General features: G+C 44.2%; 2 protein-coding genes across 5 annotated transcripts in view; one reads left to right on the top strand and one right to left on the bottom strand.

The window, feature by feature from the left end:
- The window catches only part of CCDC117 (coiled-coil domain containing 117), a 297697-nt gene that overhangs the window by 63586 nt on the left and 207292 nt on the right, over positions 1 to 26819 (bottom strand). The gene's annotated exons all lie outside the window — the stretch shown is intronic.
- TTC28 (tetratricopeptide repeat domain 28) overlaps positions 1 to 26819 on the top strand; it is a 123202-nt gene that overhangs the window by 11924 nt on the left and 84459 nt on the right. Inside the window, exon 1 of one of the 4 annotated variants that reach the window (XM_062616056.1) lies at positions 26569 to 26721. The exons of the other annotated variants lie outside the window; for them this stretch is intronic. Coding sequence (XP_062472040.1) covers positions 26695 to 26721 — 27 coding nt within the window. The 5' untranslated portion in view covers positions 26569 to 26694. Of the gene's footprint in view, positions 1 to 26568; positions 26722 to 26819 lie in introns of those variants that run through there. 4 annotated transcript variants of the gene reach the window in all.

Below are 26819 nucleotides of genomic sequence, written 5' to 3'. Positions count from 1 at the left end.
GCACATTGTGGGTTAACTTGGAGAGTCTCCTAAGACTTGGGGCATACTTAAGAGTTTGCCCTGTGCCTGACTAGACTTGTGGATTTTGACTGCTTGTTACTAATGGATGCCATAGACAAACAAGCATTTTTAAGAGTACAACATGATAGTTTTTTGTATTTTAGGGATGATTTTATTTAGATTCAGCAAGACACTTACTTGAAACAGTTTATACTTACATGCCAAACAGTTCCAAGTGTAATGCAACTATAAATGGGTGTATTTTGGTTTCTTGATCCAGGTAGCCCGAGTAGGTGTAGACTCCAGATGTCTCCATCTGCACGTGTCAAAAACTCTTCAGATCCCACAGCTGTTTAGGTGTCAGTCCAAGTATACAAAGTGCCTCAAAGTGTACATAGGTAACCTGTGTTTGGTGTCCATTGGTCTTGCTCTGCTAGACCCAGCTACATAAAATGGTGTTTATCAAATCAGTGGTCTCTGTTCAAATGAAAGATAAATCCTGTGCAATATGTTCTGCTATACTTCTCAGATATTTTTACTTGAATCTTTATAATATCAAATCTATTAAATACTATAGGTTTTGTTTGATAGAGCAACATTTTGATGTTTATGTCTTCATACTAATAAAAAAAAAAAAAAAACAGAAAAAGGAGTTTTTCATTAACCCCTCAATCTGTCTTTCCCCAACTGCTGTTTCTAATAATCCCTGTGGGAGGCTGGTTCTAATCTTCACATTCTCAGAGATTTTATGAAGCATTTTCTGAGTTCAGACTCTCTTTGTGGGATGGGGATTGACAATGTCTTAGAGAAAAAAAGTTTTTGGTATTACAGAATAGCAGCGTTGCTGAGGTTGGAGGGGGCCTCTGGAGATGGACTAGTCCAGCCCTCCCCTGCCCTCAAAGCAGGATCACCTGGAGGAGGTTGTCCAGGATGTTGTAGCAAGATACCTGAAGCATACAGAACAGCTCATTCTTACACTACAGTAATAAAGAGGTATCTGAACAAACTGGAAGGTGATGTATTCAAAATGGATGCAAAAAAATATTATTTTCAGACAATCTGTTCTTCATCCTTTGGAGCTGATTGTCGCAGTGCATTATTGAAACCATTAGTGTAGCTACACTTTGAAAGGACTTGAAACTTCCGTGTGATGAGAGTACCAGGATTACAGGAAAGTTCTGGATGGAGTAGATGTATGAGAAATGAGCTTTAATTTATGAGGATGAGAGTCAGTCATTAGCACAGATTTTCCAGAGCAAGAGGGAGAAGGCTAACCTGTATCTCCAGGTTTCTCTTCCCGGTGTCACTCTTGGACGTATCCATGCAGACAGCTCCTGGCAGGGACCAGCCTGGTGGAACACAGGCCTTGCTGTGCCTGGCGTTCCCAATGGTGTGTTTCAGTATGTGCTAGGATGGAAATGTTAAGTATTTGTAAGGTGAGAAGCAAACACTTCATTTGTTAGATTTAGATGTGGTAGCTGAGGTGTGCTTTGTATCACATAGACATTTCCTCAGGCTTATAAGAACGAGGATCTTGGGTGCTGTCCTTCCCTTCCCTTCCCTTTTTTATTTTACAGGGCAAATACTTTTTGTTTTTTAAATAATAAACAGTTTAATAGTAAATGCTATTGTAATGTTGTCTAAGGATTGTGGAATTTTCCAACTGTGGAAGTGTTTTCTGCCTTTCAGCAGCTGGGAAGGGAGATGTTCAAAGCCTTGGAGGCATAGGTGGGGGTTTGATTAGGGTGACCTCTGTCCAGGTGTCAGCACAGGAGGTTGTACAATGTGATGGTGAGAGTTTTTTCCTTTGGTTTTCAAAGTGCCTAACTGGAAAAAAGCTGGTTTTATTTAAACTGAATGTCTGAGCATTTGCATCATTCCAGTTCTCAGGCTACCAGAAAAAATTACAAACATGTGGCAGAGTAAGAATAAATTTGTATGTGTCTTTATACTTAACTGGGGAGAACAGAAGGAGGGTTTAATGATAACATTGCCTGTAGTACTGGGGAAAGATTGCGCTCCTGATTTGCCTCTGCAACTGCAAGCTCTTCAGAAGCACAGTGAGGTTTTGTCTCCACTTAATTTAAAAATATGGCTTTGTATAGGTAGATGGAGAAGAAAAGTGAAAAAGAAAGAAGTAGGGTTTGAGGCATGATGCCTTTGGGTGTTGAAGATGTGGAAGGGTTGTCAATGCTGTCATGTAACTGCAGGAATTCATGAGAAGAGCTTGTGCTGCTGTTTCGTTAAGTGACTCTCCTAAGTCGTGTGACCAGCCCTCTCACAAGGAAAAGGGACATTTGCTCCTCCTCGTGCTCCTACTGACTGCATGCCAGTGCTTGTTAGAAATGCACCCTCATGTGCTGTGGCAATCCATATCCACCTAAAAGCTGCTCAGTGAGTTGCAAGTGGAGTACCCACCCTCAGCTGCATGTAAAACTTTTGAGAAAAGAATGTGACTTGACCACGTAGCTTTTCATGAATAGGCCTCTTGTTTTTAATTTGATGAGCAAGGAACTTTCCAGTCCTATCCTCCAGCTTCAAATCTGTCTTTAATTTGCAGAAAGATGCATTCCAGTTTTCCAGGCATAAAACTGTTTAACGGATTTTTTTGGCTTTGCTAGAACTTGCTGTGTTACGGTATCCTGAGGTTCATGTGTTTGTTTCTGTCTTCCTACCTCACAGGCTCCCAGCAGAGCTGAAGTTGCGTGGGACTTCTGGGGATGGTGTCGCACAGCCTCCACTGCTGAAAGCAGGGTCAGCAGAGCAGGTTGTCCAGGGTATTGTCTAGGCAGGTTTTGACTGTCTCCAAGAATGGAGACTCCATGACCTTTCTGGGTAGCCTGTTCCAGTGTTTGACCACCCTCACCAATAAGTTTTTTTTCTTATGTTTAAATCAAATGTCTTGTATCGCAGTTTGCGCCAGTTGCCTCTTGTCCATTCAGTGAATACTACTGAGAAGAGCTTGTTCCAGTCTTCTATTGTCACCCATCAGGTATTAGTAAGACCCCATTCTACTGAAACTGCAGGTGTCTTGGCCTTTGCTCATATGAGTGATGCTCCAATCCCTTAATTGCGACCTTTTCCTTGACTTGGCTCAGTCTGAGCCTCCCTCTCTCATCCTGGGGAGCCCAGCACTGCACACATGTTTTTATCTTACATTCTCATTAGATAGTGTTGCCGTTATTCTCAGCGCCCTCTTCCTATCCCTTCCCTTTTCTCCTCTTTGAGTAAGTGTTTGTGTTTGGTTTTGTTGGTTTGTTTGTTTGCTGGCAGAGCAAGTTGGACCATGTACCAAAGTGAGCATCACTTACCCAGTGGTGGAGGGACGCTCTGTATTGTTGTCTGTTTACTTATAGTAAGAAGACACCTTTACTTGTTTTCTCTCTTTCTGTTTGGTCTGTTTTAGGGTGGATCTCCAAATGAATAGTGTGTTGTTTATTGTGATTAAGGGACTGCAGTTGTCTCAACTTTCTGCACCCTCCCTCTGTCTCAGTGCTGCTTTCTGATAATAGTCCTGAATATAGTGACAAGTTTGTGTACCCTTTATAGTAGGATGTATACTTATTTTTCCCCCCTGTATTTTGTATAACACATTCTTACTGTCTGTCAAGTGGTGGGGTAGTGGTGTTCTCATTTTACCAGCTGGGAATAGGAAGAGGGAATGTTTGTTCTGTCGTTTAGTGGTAACTTGTGCTAGTGCCAAGGCATGTTGTTGCATCCGTGCAACATGGTCTTGCTAGTGTGGCTCTGAGCTCTGAGAAGAGCTGGGTGACAGCAGTGCTGTAACCTGGGCTGATAGATCTGACCCTGAGTGTTTCATCATGCTGATGTGGCACTGCTGCTCTTGGCTCTGCACCTAGGATAGCTGGGTGACCGTTTTTTACTGTGCAATTTTCTTCCCATTGGAATTAGTTATAGTACTGTGTAGCAATGGCATAGTGCTTTTTATTCCTCATATATCTAAATACCCAGTGCACAAGGGCAAGAATAATTCTGACTTTCAGAAAGGAATCTTGATCTGCAAGGGTTGTAGCTTAGATAAAGTGTCTTGTTACCTGCTCATTGAGAGTCAGCCTGCTGGATATCATTTTAAGAATTTGATCTTTCACAGTACTGGATTTTGTACCCAGTAGTTCTAGACTAAAACCTCCCCAAGCCCAATGGAGTTCAGATGCAGATGATGTTTCAGCTCCTCAGTGTTTGTTTGTTTGTGTGGGGTTTTTTTCCAATTCTTGTTAAAGTGAGATTTTTATTCCTTGTTTTCTCACCATTCGAGGACTGAGTTTCCTCATCTAGGGAATTAATTTTTTTTTTCTTAGTATTATAGCGATGATGGCTCAGTCTGAAGTTGAGGATTTGTGGAGCATTTTAACACATTAGCACACATGAGAGGGCGCTCTGTGCTCACCTATTTCAGCAGTCGCGGCTGGGGTCTATTGACGCTGTAGACAGATTTGCATGTTTTAGATACTTCTAAGAGGTATTTCATTGATTTACTATTTTTTTTCCCAAAGTTCGTACTGCTTTTTCTTTTTCTTCTGTGTCAAACTGGATATGGCTGGCATGAGAATGTAAATAAATCAGGCTTCCTGAGACTGTAATGTGTATCACTGATGCAGAGTGATAGAAGAGCAGCTACATCTTACGTGGGCTTTAGAGAACGGCTTGCTTTAAAACTCACGTTATGTATACTCATTGGTCTTTCTTTGCATTTTTATTGTTGGCTCTATTTTTTAACATGGTGCCTGTAAGCCCTTTATTTTCATTTATTTTTCCTTTTGCTACATTTATGTTACTTGCTGCTCTGATTAATCAGATCAAACAACTGTGCTGCAGAGTTTTTTGGTCGTGTTCTGCAGCAAACAGTCCAATTTCTATTAGGTGTTTCAGTGTACCAACCCTCCAAATTTCTGATCTAGTTTGGGCTGTCCAAGGATTAGAATTTGAGCAGCAAAGGGGGAGTGTCTCAGACCTTGTGGATTAAAAAGACTGCGGTGAGACTTCCCGTTTTTTGAGCTACCAATAGGTGGCTGTATGGCAGTAAAGCACGTGAGGGGATTCCAGGATGCTGGACCTGGATTCTCCTGTAATAGACAAGAATGCCCCTGGAAACCTGCATTTCTTGTTTGGGTATACAGTCTGATCCATTGTGGCGGATCTGGACATCACTGGATCTTCATCAGAGACCTGCAACCTCAACCAGTCTCTGAGGAAATGAAATGGAGAGTTTGGGAGAACAAGTAGACAAGAAAATACTAAAAATGGAGGAGGCATAAAATTGCCTTAAGTGATGAGTCAGTAGGAAACACTCAGGTTTACCATTTACACAGTAAAAGCGCTGTACCAAGAGCAGGAAAACCCAATTGATTAGTGCTGGGGCTTCCTGAGAATGACATAACAACTGAAGATATGTGCATGGCTTAACAATTTTGCCTTGCTGGCCTTTTGACATGCACCAGGAGCTTATTCAGGTAACGTTATTTCTACCATCTCACTTCCCTGTAGCCACATAGAATGTGGAGTGTATGTGACAATGTAAAGGTAGCACAGGGATGATTGCCACATTAAGCACAGACATCTTAGGAGTCAAAGGCATGCTAACAGTTCAAACTAATGAAATCAGGGAAGAAATTTATAGCAATTCTTACAATTTCTTTACAGTTGTTCTCTCAGAGTCACTGTTCCCTGTTTGCTTCTGAGACTGCTAAGGTCTCACCCCTTGTCTGAACTCTCAGACAAAGCAGGTGACATATCCCCTTTGCTACAAGCATCTTTGTACATGATTTCCCCTTTGTTCCAAAGGGCACATTATAAAGCCCCTTCTGTTCTGTGGAACAACAGAAGTAACTCCCTAATAGTTTGGCTACTATCCACTAAGAGAGAGTTTACCTCTGCAGGATTTTTTAAAGATGTTGAACAATGCTGTTGTTTGTCATACAGTGAATAGCCACTCTAGTTTGGATTTTATTTTCTGAATTTAAGTTTGTTTGGAACTCTTTCATTCTTCCTTTCACTTTGGAATGTCAAGTTTGCATCATGGAAGTCAAATAACTGCATTTCTCTAGAAGTTATTACAAGTCTCATAAGAATCCAAACATGAAATACAAGGTTTGCAAGCTGTTCAGTGCAGTTATTTTTATAACTCTGATGACTTTTCCAGAGGTTGTCAGTGGTATTGGCAAATTCCTGTATTGCTTTCTTCATTCTAAAGTTCATCAGGAGCCAGCTCGTATAAATAAGAACTCATATGAATATTAATTTATATAAAAAAGGATAATAAAGGCATTATTTTTGCTGGTGCTCCAGTATTTGAGAATATTCTCATGAAACTGTGTATCTGATGCATTTTCTTAGTCTTGCATTGGGTATTGGTAAGAGGCCTCTCCAATGTGCTTAATAGGCCTGTAACTGAAAACTACTCCTTTCGGTTCTCTTGTGTTAGAGCTCGTACAGTGCAGTCATGTGTTAGACAGGCCTCTGCTCATTTCCCTAAGTGGAAAACCTATTTTTCATTTGGACAAATGTTAAATTTATGGTTTCATGATGCATTTTTAATGTACTACTTCAGCTTATACCAAGCCCTAGTTTTTCTGGATGCTAACAGAGAGAGAATGTACTTTGATGAAACCTTTGTTAAGAGAAGTTCATCTCATATGTGAAGTGAAAAGGAACCTACATTAAATACATAGTTTGGGCATAATTTTCAGTCCTTTTTCAGGGTGATATTTCCTGGGGGCTAATAGGAGAAGGAATGACATATGTGATATGCTCCAAATTTGTTATTATCCTCATGGTCTTAAAGTACAGAGCTTTGGGCTCCTAAGTCAGCGTAAGTTATGCTGTGTCTTTCAGGTGCGAGAGACAGATCCAAAATGACAAAGTAGCTGACAAACAGGACAATTTTATAGTACACCCAGAGCATGTTGTTTCAAAAGCAGTCCTCCATGAGTATTCTGACTGGGACTTTGTATGATCATAGCAAGGCCAGGTACGTCTAGCAGAGATACGTGTAAAATCCTGCTGAGAATGGAGGCACAGTGAATACTGTTAGCAGTTCAATATGAACGTCTCTGTATAGGATTTATTTTGTCATCTTCAATTTTTATTCTGTTTAAAAAGGAACAAATAATGTTGATACCATGAACAACTTTCACAGTATAGTATAGGGTGGTCAGTGAAGAATGGAAGATGCTGCCTTCTCTCTCTTTGAATGCTTTGTGCCCTTTACCTAGTAGATGGTGAATACCAACTCTTCTTTCATGAGAGCTGTCACTTGGGATCAGACTGAAGGTCCACATAATGGAGTTTAAACACTGGTGGGTACGAGATGTTCAGGGAAGCAGGATGTGGGGGTGAACATTTCCCAAGCAAACATTTCTTTTTGATAGCCATCAAAGAGATTCATGGGCTTGTGACCCAGAGGTTGCATCCAAGCTCTTGCATTTTCGTTATCACTGATCAGCTTTTCCACAAGAACTAAATGATTTCTGAGCGCAGTTTTTCTGGAGAACCATAACACTCAGAAGAATTCGGTTTCATAGTTTTTCTAAGTGTTGTGTGAAAAGCCCAACAGCACGTGATTTCATTGCCACCGTCACAGTACCTTTTTGGCTGTGCGTTGCTGATAGCTTCCCTTGAACTGGGCAGAGGATCCATTGTCCTGCCCTCGTCCTAGCTGGAATCTTCTAGTAATACAGGACAGGAATTCTGGATGGATTCTGTTATTTTTATTGTCTTGTTATTGTTTCTGAGATCATAATTCAGTCTTCATTGGACTAAAATAAAAAGTAATGGTTCCCTTTTGCTTTTCTTTTATGAGATGGGTAGGAACTGAAAACAATCTAATATTAGATTCCGCTGTAAATGTAACCTTTAGCCTCCCTCCGTTATCACACAGGAATACATGTAAGCTGCGTGATTATCTTTTGTTTTTCATTGCTTGGGCATCTTGGTTTTGCCCCGTCAGTTCTCCGGCAGCAAGCCACAGCATTATCAGAGGTTTGTAGTCACTAATAGCAATTTATTTTAATGACAGTTTCCCTGAATTCTCTCCCGTGCCTTCAGAGATCTGTGTCAAGCTTCAAGGCCTCTTATTTAAATCTTTGCTAGGAACATGGACTACTATCACTCTGGAGAATTCAGATGTGCTACATGCTCATGTTTATTTTATGTTGCTACATTTTGTTAAGTTACCATTGTTACTGGTGTGTTCAAGGAAATTACTTTTTATCCTGAGTGTGGTGGGTAAGAAATGCATGCAACTGTATTTCAGGGAGTAAATTTTTCATGATTATAGCCCATGGGTACTAAATAAAAAATGTCAGCTCTTGGATTCTGTTGCACTGTGAAAGTGTGCCTAGAAATAATGGATTCTGTGACTGCTTGGGAAAGGACAGCTATAGCAGAAAATATGTGCACTTAACTGCAGAGGGATATGTTTGGTATTGCAACGTACAATCATTAAGGCTTTGGAAAGCTGTAACAGAATAGGGAATGCAGCAGGAAAGGAATGCGAATAAGAGGAGTGTGTATAGTAAACATAGCTTTTTTAAGAGCTCAAATTAATGTTCCAGAGAATAAAAAAGAAATGAGTTGCCTGTGTGACTTCATGCTCTCCCACATTTGTTCTGCTTTGTCTCACACTTGGGCTGCATTGAAGAATGATACTGATTCTGAAGTCCGTATAGAGCAGAGCAGAGTAGGAGTAGGAAGCATCGGAGCTATTAGTTAATGATCCAAAACAGCAAATCGGTTCTGGCTCAGAAAAATCCATTGTCTCTTTTTCTCTTACACAATTTCTCCTCCTAAACACTAATGCCTTTTTTTTCTTCCTTCCTCCTGTCTCCTCACACAGAATCATGCTTAAGCTGGACAAAAAAATCACTGAAAAGTCATCTTTATGGCTGGTAATTTAGAGTGCTTAGTACTGTTAAGTATAGTGATAAATCATTTCTGGAGCTATAAATATTTTAATGCATTTGTAAATACGTTGCACATTGTGTTGGTTTTGGTGCTTAATAAAATAGGGAAATTTAAATTTGTATAAAAATAACCATCTGTATTTCATTAATTAAAAATTTAGTGTAGCTTCTGTGAATTCATGTTTTATAATCACACTGTAGAACAGAAAAGAAGCAACATGGATGTGGCAGATCTACAAATCTTCATTCTATCAATGTGAGAAAGGAAGGCAGTTTTTCCAGTAAGGTAAGTGCCATCAGCTAACTGGTCTTTCAAGTGCTGAGGCCTTTGAAGGGGCTTTTATTTTCATTTAGCTTCATTTTTTGCTTTCTGTCACAGTAAAGATAAAGAAGGTGGCGTTCATGTTTTGCTTTAGGTGCCTCTGAGAACGTCTGCATATTGCAACCCCCAAAATCCTAACAGGACCCCCAAAATCCTAACATACAGAACATTTCTTACCTCATGATTTCCCTTCGTTCGAACACCCCAGTCCCTCAATGTCTGTATGACACCCTAGCCTCTTCTGAATTCAGAGGAAATTACAGCTGGGAACCAGTATGCTTGTTCGGTCTAGTTTCTTCTTTCAGTTGAAACTATAGAAGTGAACAGTGGCATTGTTCAAATATTCACACTTCAAATACTGTGTAGCTCCAGGTTCATTCTAAGACTGTATTTGGGAAACTCACTCCGAAGGTGAGGTATTCCTTCTCCTTTGAGGGATACCTATTCCCAGTTGGATGGGAACTTCATCTACTGTCCTTCAATGAGGTGGCAGTCATAAAGATGGAAAAACTCATACTGTTTGTGATCAAGACGGGCAAGGACTTTATTGCTGGTAATACGTAGGAACCAGCCACATGAAAAATATTTTGGTCTCAAAATATTTCCCATCTGCTAAATATCTAAAACATTTAAACAATACCTAATAGGTTTTTATTTTACTTGAAAACAAATACAGGATATGAATATGTCTCTAGTAATGTACAGAAAGCTAAATTTGCAGTCAGGAATTTGAGCAGATGTCCAAAACAACTGGCTTTAAAAAACTAAAGCACCCCCAATCACTTGCACCGAAAAAAGTTGTTTTGGTTTTTATCCCCCCCCTTAACCATCTGCTCATTAGATGTGTTACAAATGGAAGACTTGAAATAGAGCTGGTGTGGCTTGCAGCTTTTTGCAGATGCTGAGAGATGTAAGTAGGATTTAGTAGTACTTTTCAATAGAATCCCAGACTGGTTTGTGTTGGAAGGGACCTTCAAGCTCATCCAGTTCCAACCCCCTGCCGCAGGCAGGGACCCCTTCCACTGGAGCAGCTTGCTCCAAGCCCCTGTGTCCAGCCTGGCCTTGAACACTGCCAGGGATGGGCCAGCCACAGCTTCTCTGGGCACCCTGTGCCAGCGCTTCAGCACCCTCACAGGGAAGAATAATAATAAGTGGTATAGACAGGCCTATATCAGAGATAACATAACCATGTGAGAACTATTTACATTCCAGTAGTGCCTATACTGCACGCATAGCAAGTTTAATAGCCAGCAAGGAGGCCTCTCCCACATGTTGCAGGCATATTAAATACTGGAAACCATTGGAAGACTATTAGGAAATTTCTGTCATTCACTTCAATGCAAAACTCAGTCCTCTGCAAACTTCAGGTTTATATCCCACACTTAATTGTGATGTAGAATGATAGTCTGGCTTGGGATGCAAGGCAGCTTTAAACACTGAGTCCAAACATACACAACCAAAAGCAAATATGTAATATAGATGCTTTACAGGAGGCTTGGAAACATGCTAGTCTGCCTAAGATACAGAGGAAGAGTTTTCCTTTCGGAGCCTGACTTGGGAAGTGGCTGAGACCTCTGCATTCAGAATGCAGTTGCTGCACTGGTGGGAAGCATATGGGCCATGCATTCTGGTGCCTCACGTGTTGTGGCTAAATCCTTGTTAGGAGCATCTTCAAACTATAGCAAGTGACAGCTTTCAAGAATCTGCTGATAAACTTCAGACAGCTGTAGGTTAACTTGCAGTCTACTTTCCAGATATGCTTCAGACACCTTTTATGGTCAAATATTTCTTCAAGATGTTTTGAAATGTAAAACCCAAGGAAATCCATTTTCACCTCTAGGTTTTTGTTATCGTTATAACTGTGAGTGAACTGGGGGAACTGGCTGATGCGTTTCAAAGGATTAGTTGAGATATTTTCTTTAATTAGTTTGATTTGGTGTGATTGTAAACAGTTGGGAAATAAGAATCCTGTGAAGATTCCAGTTTTTATGTAACTACTAGTTGATGCTGAATAGCCATTAGTACTCGGAACACTGATGCTATTCTGAAAGATAAATATGCTAAATAACACTGACCTTGATCTTGAAATGAGCAAGGGTAATTGCTTATAGAGAAGATGATGAATTAGGCTTATCATCTATTGACTGGTACCTGCACTGTCCACAGCTGTGGCTAGAACAGAGAAGCATATGGAGAAGGAGAATGCCTCTTCAGGCATGCAGAGAAGTGCGGGTGGCCGCGGCTGTTAGATGGCGGCCTTGTTAGTGCCCTCTGTTCTGATGCAGCCATTCCAACAGGGTGATGGATCATGTTGGGCTATGTCTCAATCCAGGGTTGCTGCATTGCATTCTAATTAAACACATTAGTGCTCCATCTCCAAGATTACAGGATAACTTTTCTTTAAATGTTCTATAAAGACTCTGTCCCTGAAAACAAATGCAGAACTCAAATTCAGGACACAAATTCCACTCCTCTGACACAAAATACTTCTTTCCTTGAATTGCTGGTACAGGTGAGGAAGGAGCAGAAATATTCGGAATTCCCTGAATAAAACAAGCTAACCCTGTAAGAATAAGTCTAGGAGTTCAAGGCTGACCCTTCGGATCTCTTCCTTGTGTCAGTGTCTTTTAAATCTGGCATTTCTAAGGTCTTTTACTTTATCTGCAACTGGGATTCTCTTTGTACAGTGTGTTTGTTTCCCCACAAAGTGTCCATGTGTCTGTGGTGTCCATGTGTGCGCGGTGTCCATCTGCCTGTGGTGTCTGTGTGTGCCCTCAGTGTGTGCGAAAATGATACGAAGTAAACCAGAGGAAAGGTATGGGACAAAGAGCTATGAATTGCTGGCTTTAGAAGTCCTTCAAGTGATCTTAGTCTCACCTATAAAAAAGTACAAGCCTCCCAAAGAATACGTTGCACACAGTTAAACCACATTAAATCTAATTCTGTCATAGTATTCTAAGCATTTTTATGGTTACCTATTCAAAGTCAGAGACTGGAGGGCAGCTAGCTGGAGGAAGCAGGCAGTGAGGGTTCAAAATCTAGGTAGCTCAACCAGGGAATGAAAGAAAATGTCTCTTTAGATTACCCACATGTGATACATGGTGTAATGCTGAATCTCAGTGCTGTAATTAGCTTTTGGGTTGCATGTGTGGAAAATACAGTATTTTTTCCACACACAACTTAATTGCATGGTGGGATAAGCTAACACAGGATGGTGCAGAAGCCTGTGTAAGTATTTGGGTCCCACTATTGCTTAGATAAATTCATGGGTGTTGCAGAGCATGATGCATCATTGTCCAAATATCTCTTAGGAGTCTCGTAAATATGAGATTGCCTGGAGCTGGAGGAGTGTGTTGCAAAGGGTTGGTCTAACCCTGCAGCAGTTTGAGCTTAGGGCTTTCCACATCACAGATGAGTATGTAGGTCATGGGCCTTTTGTCCTGCCATATGTCTGCCTTTCTTTAAAAGGTTTTGAAAGAGTTAGTTATGGCTGAACACTAACATTTTCCAGAGAACAGAATTATTTTTCTTCTGATTTGCTCTACAAGGTAAAACCTGTTTTCTTAAGTGTGCTAGAGAGCTTCCTTGCTGGTGAGACAGTGATAAGTAATGTGTATCACACCGACTGAGCCATTGATTTCACCTCCAGAGAACAATGAGTCTGTGCTGCATCGCCTGCTATTATCCAGAGCAAGGAAAAACAGATATGTTTGGGGGAAAAATACAGATTTTCCAGTTTTCAGGTCATCAAAGAGTTAAAGCCCAATGTGAATAGAAGGAAAAAGGCATGTTCTCTTCTGGGAAGTCACAGCTTTGTGCACAGAGAAAATGTTTACAGGAGGGATAAAATATAAGCAATTTAGGAATGATTTGAAAACTGTTTTCAAGTAAATGGGAAGTAGAATGGGTGCGAGTAGGAGAGAACACAGCACAGCAGATGAAGCATTAAATAGCTTTTGCAAGGGGAAAACCTTTTGGGTTGGAAGTTAGCCCTCTTTTCCCCTGGGGATTCTGAGGCTCTGTTTTGGTGGTCTGTACGGTAGAGACGGAGCTTTGGCAAGCTGGAGAGCGCATGATGTCATTGGATGCATAACACATGCCCAGAGAGCTAGTAAATGCTGTTCACACTGCAGCGTGCTGCCAGATGTGTGCTGGAAACGCTCCACAGATGGAAAAATTAGCTTTGGAAGGATACTGAGAAATATAAGAATGTCCTGTGCTGAGCCTGGTCTCAGCCCGGTGTCTGCTGAGTACAGATACACTCTATGGGGTTCCTCACTCCTAAACCCCAGGTTTCTGTGCTTGGAGCAGTCTGTGTGGAAGGCCTGATTCAGCATTTTCCTGTTGTTCAGAGATGAGCTCTGAGAAGCTCCTGTTTTATCCAGAAAGCGTATCTAGAGCTTCTCAGTATGAATTATTTGCAGCAGATGAGAATCAAAAGAATCCATTCACTCTGGTTTCTGCTTTTCTTTTACTTCTTGTAATGAATGGTCACCCTATCATTACAGCAGAGGCCTCTGCTTCCAGGCACTGATCTCTTCAGTGATGCACAGCTCGCTCTGCAGATTAACGTGCTTCCAGGGAGTATTTGAATCTCTTACCCAACAGTGCTTCACATGCAATAAAACCAAAGGTGGGTTTATGTTTTTCTGTACTTCCAGGTTAAAATACAACTTCGTTCCAGATTTTGAGGTCAACTAAGATTTTGTGTGTGTGTGTGTGTGTGTGTTCAGTACAGTATATGTTACCTGCTCATTGGCACAGAGAGAGTTAGATTTAGCTTTGCTTCTCCTATTTGCACAGGCTCTGGGACATTAAAGGAGGAAGGGAGCTGCTTTAAGGCAGCAAGAGGAGAAGGCCTGCAGAAAGTCAGGAATTCCCTATCCAAATGGGACAGCATTTCAAGCTTGAGAGATATTTTCGGGTTTGTGTATTTGTGTTCTTTGTTATGTTTACTGATGATTTTTCCTGATAAAAGGATTTATTGCTATCTAATGGTGTTGTAATCTTGCTGGTCTGTATACAGGACTATGGAAAAGTCTTCTTTAATAGCTACCCAGGTAAACTGCTGCTCTGGAATCTGTGCTGTTTTTGAAAGGTCTGGTCAAGATGTCCCCTGCTGCTCAGAGAAACAAGAAGTCTGTGACTTGCTGGGAGATTCATACTCATAGAGTAGAACTTGCTCTTCTGCTGAGTTTTGAGACTGTGCATCCCAAAAGGGATCCGCTTCCTTCTGCTGGGGATGCTGAAGTGTTTCTGCCATGCCTGTAATAACCAGCAGCATACAGTGTCAGCAGCATGCCTTGGTGCTTCTCAGGCTTCGTAGCAGAGAAGGCAAGTCATGTTCAGTGTCGTTTTAATAAGGAAGAACATAGCCCTGTAAATATCACTGTGTGTGGATGGACATGATAAATGCTCCCAAACTTCAGTCTCCAAGGCACAAACTTCTAACAAGTGGCATTAGAAAGGAGTTTTCTTCCTGGTAAAATCTGAGCTGGAGAGAAAGAAAGGTAAAATGAGTACAGGCGACTTGTCTGCTGTGGGATCACCCCTTGTAATACATCTTCAATAAGAGGATAATTGCAAAAATAGATTATAGAATAAACTTCTGTTTACATAATCTCTTAACTGGATGGTTTGGTTTTTTTGTTTTGTTTTCTTTAAAAAGTATTTAAAATTAATCTTTCATCATCAGGAACCACTTTTATGTAGATGCAGATTGAATATTTTCTTATTTTTGGTTCTTGCAAGTAGCCATCTTTCCTGTCAGACTTGGATGGAAACTGCTGCATGGTTGGTTCTTTCTGTTTCTCCCTGTAGTAGAAAAACTTTAGTACCTCACTGAGCCTTATGCTCTTTCGGCGTTGGATGCTTGATCATACAAAGTTAAATGAAGCAGCTATGATCTTCTGTATTTTTAGGCTGGATCCAGCAGCTGTCCTAGTTGTTCTTAAATGCACTCACAACTTTATGCTTTATGCTGAAAAATGTCATTGCAAGTGAGGTTCTGAGTAAGTGTTTTGTGATGTAGCAGCATGCTGTCCTTCCATGGCGGAGCAAAGCCAGCTGAGACTTGGTCACTGGCAGGTTCCTAAATTCTTATTTTGACGAGCTGTGCTAAACTCAGTGTTTGTGGCAGTGAAGCTAAATAAAGCGTTTCTGATGCAGTTTTATCATGGTGCTGAAGTATATTAGACTATGTTTGCATCTGCTCATCGGGTAGATACACCCACTCTTGGAAGAACAGGGTGTGAGAGTTGGGAGTTTGCTGTACCCCACTGGGTTGGGCATGGACATGCTACGGACAGATCTGGGCTGACAGCCGTGTCAGTAATGAGGACAGTGTCAGGTAAACATCTGGATATGCTGTTGCAGCAGCGAGTTGGGACTGGGCGATTGCTTCTAGGTCTCTTTCAACTGGAGCTATTCTGTTCTAAGAATCTTAGATGTAACTCCTCAGTGAGACCAAATAGTTCCTGCTGCAATGATTTCAGGGATGCTGTACAGTTTTACAGCACCTCAAGGTTGTTTCCTGCTTTTAGAGTGGTTATCTCTGACATGGCAATGACAAGTTACTCTTCACATTAACTGTAGCCTAAAGAAAGAACTGCTCTTTGAACATTTTGCTGAAGATTTTTCTGATTTTTTTTTTTTTTTTTTGAGACCTCATTGGCTGTGTATCTGTGGACGATTTATAATTGTACAGGAGTTCAGTTTATTCCTTGCTTTCATCTTGTAATGCTGTAACAGTGGAAAGTGCTCCTGTAAGGCTTCAGCACGCTGTGGGTTGGGGAAAAGGAGACTGCATATGGATGAATTGTGTCACATCTCTTATTCATGCAGTCCCAGCTGAATATGTGAACAGACACAAGTGAAATTCCTGTTCCACATTTTACAAGAAAGTTCAGCAGTAGAACTGTCTATCATTGTAAATCAGTAAGAGAAGACTCCTTAGAGAACTCTAAGTGCCATTTCTGATGGCTACAGGATCATTGTGGAGTATCTCGTGGCTCAGGAGTAGGGTAGCTGATGTGACGTACCTACATTTGCACTGTGTGGAAGAGAAATTCTGAATAGACAAACCAGATCTTTTACAATACAATAGTTTTATTGTGTAGCCCTTTCAGAGGAAACTAAACCAGAATTTTAAATTAAACCTTGCATTTCCTTACTTTTAGAAAGTACATTCTGTGCCCTGAAAAGCAGGACAAATTTCATTCGCAGAGTATGTCACAAAGCTCAGTAACTGCCTCCCCCCTTTTGTCTCCCAAAGAAACCTGTGAGCTCCAGCAAAGGTATTTGTTAAAGCAGTGTCTGTTTTTTTCTGTTTTGTTAAGCCTGCAGAGTTCTGATGGACTGTCCCAAAGGAGACCCTCCACCACTTGGCACCACACAGCTTCTTGGGGCTCTTGGCAAATGCGTCAGTTCATCCCACTATGCAGCTCGTTGCATTTCTTGCATGAAGTTAATGAACACATTTTGTCTTTCTCCCTCACCTCTCTTCCTTGACGAGTCTCTTTAAATTCTCCCTTGCTTGTCTTTCCTGGCTTTTCACGCTTCATAAACTTCTTTAAAGCTGCTCCTGTTCTGAGACACTGATAACTGAGCATGATATTTTCTGTTTTGTAGTGTTGCTTCTCTTTGCATAACTGCCTGGGTCTTCCTTAGCAACATGCCAGGATTCAGTATTTGGGAAGATATGCTGGCAGATGGGCACGTTTAATGTATTTTACTTTCAGTTTCTTCATGTTATTTTCCAGAGTGTCTGGAGTCACCTCTTTGAGAGCCCTGTCTCATGTGAGAGTGCGATTCCAAACTGTAGATGAAAGCTGCCACATTTAGAATGCTACCAGGACTTCAGAGGTTGTTCTGATGCTTCTAGTATATTGATGGATCTGTTTCCACAGGGCTCATGTTTCTTTAAAGGTACCTCAGCTGCCTACCTTCCTGCTTGGTGCTGTTTCATAGTCAGACACAGAATTCCTTCATTTCAACACAAACCAATCTTTTAAATCATTGCCTCTTCCAGCAAATGATTGTCTCAGCCCTTTAGTCCCAGCAGCATCATACTGGGAACAGTGAGGTTGTTTTCTTACTACTCTCTGCATCCAGAAAATTTAAATTGCAACTGGATTCCTTGGGAGGAATTTGCACGGATATGTTCAATGTGTAGTATGAGGAGCAGTCAAACGGGGTTCATCTGGATCTTGAGGAATAAAAGCAGTATTTTGATGTTTATGAATTTGCAGGAACCTGATAACATTTTAAGTGTATCTAGAAAAAGGTTTAATTTATATAGCCTTCTCCACTAAATTAGTGTGAGTCTCCCATTTTGGGATAGTAAGAGCTTCTTCAAGCCTACTGTGCTTGCTGGAGAATCCGTTCTGGCTTCTGAGTAATAATTAGAGTAGTGTGGGATAACAACTACAGATACATAGATGTACGCACACCAGAGGCGGGGAAGCAGTGCTTCACCCTGGAAAGCAACCCATGTTTTTAATTTGATGGTGGCCTCCTGATGTTTTCTAGCACTTCAGAAACTGCCTTGCAGATTTTTTTTTAAGTGCTTTTATCACTTGCTAGTTTTGGTACTATATAAATACCTGCAGGGAGGGTGCAAAGAGTATGGAGCCAGGCTCTTCGCAGCGGTGCCCAGTGCAGGACCAGAGGCCGTAAGCACCCACTGGCACCTCTGAACATCAAGAAACACTTTTTTGCTGTGAGTGTGACTGAGCACCTGCACAGGTTGCCCAGGGACATGGTCCTGGAAGCCAGCTGAGTGTGGCCCTGGTGGAGCAGGTGATCTCCAGAGGTCCCTTTCCACCTCAGTCCTCCTGGGATTCTGTGGTTTGTTGCCTACAGACAAGCTGCAGCCTCCAAGGTTCCCACAAGATGATCCAAGCACTAAAGGGAAGTATGTTTTTCTGGTTTAGCTGTGTCTGTTTTCATTCTTAAATTTGTGTTTTTCAGTACAGGGTAATGGTTTGAGCTGCTGGTGGTTGGGAGGCAGGTCCTGCAGACAGGCTGGAGTTGCTTGGCAACGGGCAGGAGCAGGGAGGGAGGTGAATGTATGAACAACAGCGTCCTCTCCGAAATCACTGGCATGTGAAATGGGAGAGTTTCCTCAAAGACCTGCAGTATCTGGGAACGATTCTTGGGAATGTGAGGAAATATTGTGAATATCGGGGCATGGAATGAAACTGTGGTTGCCTTTGAATTCTGATACTTACAGTGAAAATATTTATTTCTAATTCCCCCATTCATGAGGTTCCCTTCCCCTCTCTGACTGACAGTGCTTGCTGTGTATTCCCTGGTCTAATCGTTGCTCATGGCTCCACAGTGTTGCTCTTTGGAGTCCACCAGTGCTGCTGCTCAATGGGAGAGCCATGGAGCTCAGGGACAAGAGCAGATACCACATGCAGGAGCACATGCAGACCCCCGATCACTCCCTGTGCACTTCCTCTTTTTTTCTTCTCGGACATTCTGCTCCCTTTGCCATGTGTGCTCTTTCTCTCCCTCTCCTTACTCCTCCTCCTCATCATTTCCAGCATGCCCAGATAATTACACTTCCCTTAACATCTCTTCTTAGGTCTCTGTGCTGTATTGTGGATTCTTTGGGAAAATGCTATTCTTGAAGACTTGGCTGGGGCCTGTGGCACAGTGAGTTCCATGTTAATGAACAATAAATGACATACCCTGAAAACAAGATGCTCTGAGGTAGGAGGAGGTTTCCCCCCTCAACCTCAAGCTATATTCCTTTAGGACCTGCAGAGGAGGTGACCACCTGTCCCTCAGAGGCTGGTCCCTCTACATGCGTGTCCTGGGTTCAGCAGTAGCAGTCATTTTTTCCCTTCTTGGTAGCTGGTGCAGTGCAGTGTTTTGACTTTCAGCTCGGGAACAGAGCTGATAACAAGCGATGTTTTGGTTTGGCCAAGGACTTTGTGAGCCTCATGCTCTGCCAGGGAGGAGGGGAGCCAGGAGGAAGCAGAGACAGGACACCTGACCCAAACTGACCACAGAGGTATTCCATACCACAGCACGTCATGCCCAGGATGTAACTGGGAGTTAGCCGGAAGGGCTGAGAGACTGAGGGTTGGAGGAGGTATCGGTCGGTGCTTGGTCGGGCTGAGGGGGCAAGTTATCGGTCGGCTGGTGCTGAGGTGTTGTATTCTCTTCCCTTGTTATTTCCTTTATCATTGTTATCATTGGTGGTAGCAGTAGTGATCTGTGTTATACCTTAGTTACTAAACTGTTCTTAACTCAACCCGTGGGAGTTGCATTCTTTTCGATTCTCCTCTCTGTCCCTCCGGGAGCAGGGGGAAGGCAAGAAAGTGGGGGAAGTGAGCGAACGAGTTACCTGACTGGGTTTAAACCACGACAATGCGGCTCTGCTGTCACCGGCCTTGCAAGGAGCAGACCAGTTCCCTGCTTGTCCTGGTGTCACCTGGGTACTACATCATTACACGCGACTTATGTGGCTCTGAATTTCTTGAGACAGCAGATGGTGATGGATGCCACTGGGAGAAAACCCTTCTCCAGGAGAGGACAGGCAGCAAATGTGATTCTTTTTGGTAGATCTTTGCCTCCCAAGTATTGCTTTGACCCACATCTTGACTGAATTACACTTGTTTCCATAGCAGCAGTAATTGTGCTTCCTATGGAAAAAGGGAGGGGGAAGTCATAATGAGAAGCAGCTCCCAAACATGATGTTTTCTGCTTGGAGTCATGTAATGAAGGAGCTGAAGCCTCTTAAGCCAATAACGTGGTGCAAAAGCAAACACCTTCTTTGGTAAGATAGAGTTAAAATTTAGGATGTATTTCCTATCCAGTGAACTAACTGTTGCAAAAGGAAACACCTTCTTTGGTAAGATAGAGTTAAAATTCAGGATGTATTTCCTATCCAGTGAACTACAGAAATACACGTTTTGCCCTGAGACTATCGCATAAATATTTCACAGGCACAACATTACATTTAAATAATGGTTCTCTCGATGAATACAGTCACTAACCAGAAAACTTCTATTTGTGACTGAAACATTCATCCTTAGGCTTGATCTGGAAGTTCCCCATCTCTGTCTTACAGGGTGCTATGTAATTAGCTTTTCCCTTGCAAATAGAGAAGGATTTGTCCCTCATATTAATTTCTGAGTATTTTAGAATCTTGACTTGGGTGCTTGCCCTTGGCGAATCAGAGTGCCATCTCCATGTCAGTTCAGCTGCTGGCTTCTCTATTTTGCCACTGTTTGTCCCTGCTGCAGATGAGTTTGGTTATTCTATTAACATTAAACTCGCCCTTGTGTGGGCAGAATTCCTTCTAGTTCCTTGTGTGGACCTGGGCAGTACTTACATGTCCTATATGCATCTTCCTTGTTAAAGTGTTGGACATTGAGTGTAGTGGGCTTGATGGGGATGGAGTTGATGTTCTTTGCAGCAGACTGTACAATGCCTTGTTTTAGATTTGTGACCAAAACAGTGTTGGTAATGCATAAATGTTGTAGCTCTTGCAGAGCTGGGCCTGCAAGGCATCAAGGCCTTCACTGTTTCTCACTCTATGACAGTACTTGTTTTCTTGCACATTTTTTGTATTTTATGTCACAATTATGGTCCAAGAGAGACTTTCCTGCTATGCTGTGGAAGGGAAGATGGTGAAATGGGCCAGTATGCCATTCCCTGTCCCACCTCCCCCCTCCCCTTTTTTTTTTCTTTTCTTCTACAAGGCGAGAAGTGGGGCTCTCTTTTGGAATACCAAAGAGTGGCATAGGGAATGATGCAGCTTTCACCAGTTACTTCCCAAAGGGTGTGAAATGGGTGAAGTTTTATCGCAAGAGTTGGTCCATGAATCAAAAAAGGACTGCCTAATTTTAGGGCAAAAACCCCAAATAAGGTAGAAAATATGGACATGCATTTGCAAGGCCTCCAAAGATGAGTGGGTTTTGGTGGGTTTATTTTCCATGCACATTCCTAGTTTACCCATCTCTTTATTGTAGACAAACCTTTGGTGGGGAAACCTGCTGCCTCCTGTGTTTCTGCTTGTCAGTGACCGGTGTTACAGACGCATAGAATCAGAGAATGGTTTGGGGTGGAAGGGACCTCTGGAGGTCATCTAGTTCCAGCCCCCTGGTATTAGACAAATACCACTGCAAGCTGGATTTGCTTTCTGGAGAAAATATTTACAAGTGAGTGCCTGAAAGCCAGGGAATCACAGGAGCGAAACACACAGCAGTTCTCTGTGTTCTGTGTGACCACAAGCAAGAGGTACCTGTGCAAAAGTCCATTGCCTAAGCCTAGCTCAGGTGTCAGTACTTGAGAGGGAACTCCACTGGAACAAGATCAGCCCTAATCTTGTATCAACCTATTTGATCATTTCTTGGTACCACAGAATAATCTGTAATTAGTGACAGGCACCTACAGCCCTCAGCTCATTTGGCCTGTGTGATGCCTCCCTCCCTTGCCCCTCCTTCTTCATGAGTCCAGTTGCCAGGAATAAATGCTTTAAGCTCTTTTATCTTCAGTTCATTTCATTTCTGCATCTCCTCGACCTAAATTGTGCTACAACTCTCTAATTAGTCTTAGCAACCAGTTTTTCTTAGCTGCTTCTCCTGTCAGAAGTGGTATTTTCCAGTAAGTATATCCTCATTTTTGAAAGCCCCCTCCTTGGTTTTTCAGCCTGCATTATATCCCTTTGAAAAGGGCTTTTTCTGCTTGACTAAACAAAGTATTTTCTGAAGTGAGTCTCAGTCTTTTCAAAAGAGTCAGCTGCTGAGATGTGAACCCCAGATAACCTAATCATGAAAATACATGCTATTGCTACACAGCATAGAACACTCAATCTTTACTATGACAGAACAGGGTGAAATGCTGTAGTAGCAAAATGCAACAGGAACACAAGGTTGGATGGACCAGAAGACCATCAGAGCGTGCAAAAAACTTCACAGGACCTTGAATTGCTTTCCTGGCCTACTGTATTCTTGCCCTTCACTGTGCCTTCTTCCTGGTATATGTACTGTGACAATGCTGCATTACCCCAGCCCCTTTAGTTGAACTTTGTACTTCTCTCTTCCAATATGAGAAATGAGCAGTAGGTTGTGTGCCCAAAGTGCCCTTAGTGTGGAAGCTGGAAGTAAATTCTGATTGTAAATTGCAGAGAACTTGCTGTAAGCTAACATGGAGAGATAAGTTAGCATTGCTGGTTTCTGGTGATCTAGAGCAGTGATTAGAACTGCATCACCCCAGCTACTGCACTTCAAGGGGGTTCCCTTCTCCCAGATTTAGGAGAACCTGCTGAAACACTTTCTCCCTTTCATAGTGCACACTTGCTTGGGGCTGCAGTAGCTCAGATGGAACGTGCTGGACCTGATCTTAACCCATTGCAAGGTGCCGTGTTTGTGTTCAGTGTGCTAGTTTGAGGCAGACAAAGCAATAGACACAGAATCATTGTAATGAATTGAAAGCTGCTTTAATAAATTCAGAAATAAAAGGATTTGATTTTATTATGCTTCATGAATTTGCCAAGGGACTGGGCTATTAAGAGCGTGATCTACATCCTCCTTGCTGTGTTGGTGTGTTGGTAACCGTTAAAATGCTGGCATCTTCCAGACTACCAGTCCATTGAGTTCACAGGACCGTGTACATCATAAAATCAAGGTGTAACTCCAAATCTTTATGTGCCTGCTGAATACTGCCCAATTTAGATCCTTGCTAAGCTGTAGAATGACCCAATAAACTGAATTCTCATACACTTTGCATAGCTTGATGAGCAGACTGCAGGTTAGGCTATCTCCAGCAGGACCTTTTTCTACTTGCAGTATGTGTGATTGCTTCTAGTTGATGCACTTTGGTTGAGTAGAGGTATTTCAAGGTATAGTAAAGGTATTAGAACTTACATGTTACTGAAAATCAAGGGTTATGTAAGAAAGGACATAGTACATTAAATAGTTCTGGGTTCTCACCAAGGGTTAATTTGAAAATAACACTTTAAAAGATCTTTTTTTCATAGAGTAGCAAGAATGAGATCTAATATCAGATAGGTGTTAATAACACACAGCTTTCTTCTAGGCTAGTCAACACCTTGAGGAGAAAAGAAGCAGGTATTTGGCACAGTATGTTGGACAGATCCACAGTCTGAGATTTAAAAATAGCAGTAAATCAGGGAAAGGAGAAAAAAAAAGGTATTGGTGTAGCCAGCCACTTTGCTCACCATTATTCACTCATAAATATTGGAATAAAATATGTTTATTCCTTATTGATGTATGTTTGAAGAGAAAACTCTGTTCCCTGGGAGCTCCTGTCCCAGTGCCCAGAAGTCTGACCATTCAAAATGGGTTCATGGTGCTGCTTCTTACAGAGGAGAGTTGTCAGTAACCTGTGATGGGGGCTGTGAACAGGCATGATCCTGCACTTGGCTCGTGCACATGGATGGCACACGGCTCCCCAGACACAGCAGTGTTGTGAGCCAGGGCTGCTGGGCAGCACAGCTGACTGTTTCTTGTCAGCCATTTCACCCTTAATGAACAGAGAGGCATTTAGCTTCCATGGTCCAACATTATCTTCTACGTTGTGCTTGTGTTATTCACAACTTGTCCACGATTCAGACCGGACTTTACGGAAGCTGTAGCACTTGAGTTTCTTGGCATTGCTGATTACTTGAGAAAATTAATTGGTTAACTTTGAAATGGACACGAGGATCCTGTTCTCATGATGGAAGAGATGGAAGCTGCCAGTGTTACGAGGATGGTTTCAGCATTTTCTGGCAATTGAATCACTACATCCTGAGTGGCTTCCAACCTGGGAGGAGAAACTCTTAAAAACAAAACCAAAATTCACACTGCATTTTCTTTAATCTTAAAGAAGTCAAATAACTCTGACTTTGAAAGAGGGAAGAATGTTTGCCATTTCCTTCAGATACAGGCATTTATACTGCCTGCATTCTGGCTATTTTCAGTGGCTTTGGAAATAGTGCCAATGTTATTTCTTTTTTCAACAGCAGAAAAAAAAAGCAGTTTAAATCCAGCAGAAATGCCAGTCACTGGAGTAAGCATTAGGCTCTGAGTGAAGCAGCCTGCTCCCTGTGTGACAGGTGTATAAGCACAGCTCCTGCTTTGCTTCCTGTTAATTAATCTTTACTCAGGAAGAATTTCAAAAACCTCCTGTTGATCTTGTCAAAACAACACATTTTGCAATCTGTCTGTGAATTAAATTAAGCTGCTTTCTGACAGCATCATGGTAAATGGCATTGTCTGACTCGAAGCATTTATTTTCTTTATGGAGTACCCGCTCTGCCAGTATGGAACTCTTGAGGATTGTCAGTGCCAGTGTTTGAACTGATGGAAATCGAGTTCCAGGGCATACCGGCTGTGCTGTGAGTGCAGTAGGAGGGCACAGCTCCCTGATATGCCAGCTCTGACCAGTAACACCTTTGGGTTTCTTCTACTGTAACAATCCAAACACTTTTGCCATAGGGAGAGAATGTTGTCATTTCCCTCAGTGCACATGAGGCGATCCAGGATGGGTGGAAAAAGGAGATGCGCTGAGCAGGAAATTATACGGGAAAATCCAGCTTTATCCCAGTTTGTTCATCCCTTTCCCTGGACGTGAGCTGGAAGAACAGAACAGGCTCTTCTCCCCAGAATACCCTCTGCTGTCTGCTCTGTGGATGTCCTTCACCCTGTGCTGCCAGTGCCGCACACAGGGTGACTTTGGTCTTGTCACAGTCAGTTCAGCTTTGACACGTGGTGGGATTTGTGGCTTTCCTGCTCATGGCCTCAGCCCTGCAGGTATCGCCCCCAAATACTTCCCTGAACCCAGACAGTTTCCTCTGGTGAGCCCTGGGCGCTGCACCACAGAGGACCGCGGGTAGCCGCGTTCCGGGCTGCTTTGAGTGAGAGGCGTGGGTTACCGGGAGTCTGTGGGGGTTACCGAGTGTCTGCAGAGGTTACCGGGTGTCTGCGGGGGTTACCGAGTGTCTGCAGAGGTTACCGGGTGTCTGCAGGGGTTACCGGGTGTGTGCGGGGGTTACCGGGTGTCTGCAGAGGTTACCGGGTGTGTGCGGGGGTTACCGGGTGTCTGCAGAGGTTACCGGGTGTCTGCAGGGGTTACCGGGTGTGTGCGGGGGTTACCGGGTGTCTGCAGGGGTTACCGGGTGTCTGCGGGGGTTACCGAGTGTCTGCAGGGGTTACCGTGTGTGTGCGGGGGTTACCGGGTGTGTGCGGGGGTTACCGGGTGTCTGCGGGGGTTACCGAGTGTCTGCGGGGGTTACCGGGTGTGTGCGGGGGTTGCCGGGTGTGTGCGGGGGTTACCGGGTGAGAGCGGTAGATCCCGGGTGTGTGCGGGAGTTACCGGGTGTCTGCGGGGGTTACCGGGTGTCTGCGGGGGTTACCGGGTGTGTGCGGGGGTTACCGGGTGTCTGCGGGGGTTACCGGGTGTGTGCGGGGGTTGCCGGGTGTGTGCGGGGGTTACCGGGTGTGTGCGGGGGTTACCGGGTGTCTGCGGGGGTTGCCGGGTGTCTGCGGGGGTTACCGGGTGTGTGCGGGGGTTGCCGGGTGTGTGCGGGGGTTGCCGGGTGTGTGCGGGGGTTGCCGGGTGTGTGCGGGGGTTACCGGGTGTGTGCGGGGGTTGCCGGGTGTGTGCGGGGGTTACCGGGTGTCTGCAGGGGTTACCGGGTGTCTGCGGGGGTTACCGGGTGTCTGCAGAGGTTACCGGGTGTCTGCGGGGGTTACCGAGTGTCTGCAGGGGTTACCGTGTGTGTGCGGGGGTTACCGGGTGTCTGCGGGGGTTACCGGGTGTCTGCGGGGGTTACCGAGTGTCTGCGGGGGTTACCGGGTGTCTGCGGGGGTTACCGGGTGTCTGCGGGGGTTGCCGGGTGTCTGCGGGGGTTACCGGGTGTGTGCGGGGGTTGCCGGGTGTGTGCGGGGGTTGCCATCGGTCAGTGCCGCTGGGGAGCCCCCGGGCCGCGTTGTCCGCAGTTTCTGCTGCGGCACCGAGCCCGCGCTTGCGCTGCCCGGAACGCGGCGCCGGACGCTGCCGCTGCCCCCGGCGCTGCGGGGATCGCGCGGGGAGAGCCGCTGGTTCCGGAGCCGCGGGGCGGGGCGGGGCCCGCGGGGGGGCGGGGCCTTGCCGGCGCTCGCGCCCCTCTCTGCCTCGGTGCGGCGGCGCGGGGCGGGGCCCGTGCGTGGGCGCGGGGCGGCCGCGCAGGATGCGCGCGGGGGCTCCCCGCGGGCCGCTGCCGTGAGGCGCTGCGGGCGGAGCCGCGCCGGGGCTGTGGCCGCCGCCGCCTGACAGAGCCCGGCTCCGATGGCCCGAGCGGCGCGGCCGGCTCCTCTCCCGCGGGCGCGGCGGAGCGCGGCGCGGGCCTGGCGGCGGGGCCGGGCAGCATGACCGCGGGCTGCGGCCCCGCTGCGCTCGCCGCCGGCTCCCAGGCGCGACCTTGATGCTCCGCGTCCCCGCTCTACAAATATGATGAAATGGCAGCCCCGGAAGAAGGTGAGTGGCGCGCAGGGGCCGGCGCCGCCGCCGGTCTCCCGGAACGTGCTGCCCCACCGATGCGGGCGGAGCGGCGGGGCTGGTCCCGGTCCCGTCCC

The sequence above is a fragment of the Pezoporus occidentalis genome, unplaced genomic scaffold (genome assembly GCF_034315485.1).
Source record: "Pezoporus occidentalis ecotype Australia unplaced genomic scaffold, CSIRO_AGI_Poc_V1 ctg102, whole genome shotgun sequence".
Lineage (NCBI taxonomy): Eukaryota > Metazoa > Chordata > Aves > Psittaciformes > Psittacidae > Pezoporus > Pezoporus occidentalis.
The sequence above is the reverse complement of the archived record's forward strand: the minus strand, read 5'-3'. Positions and strand labels throughout refer to the sequence as shown.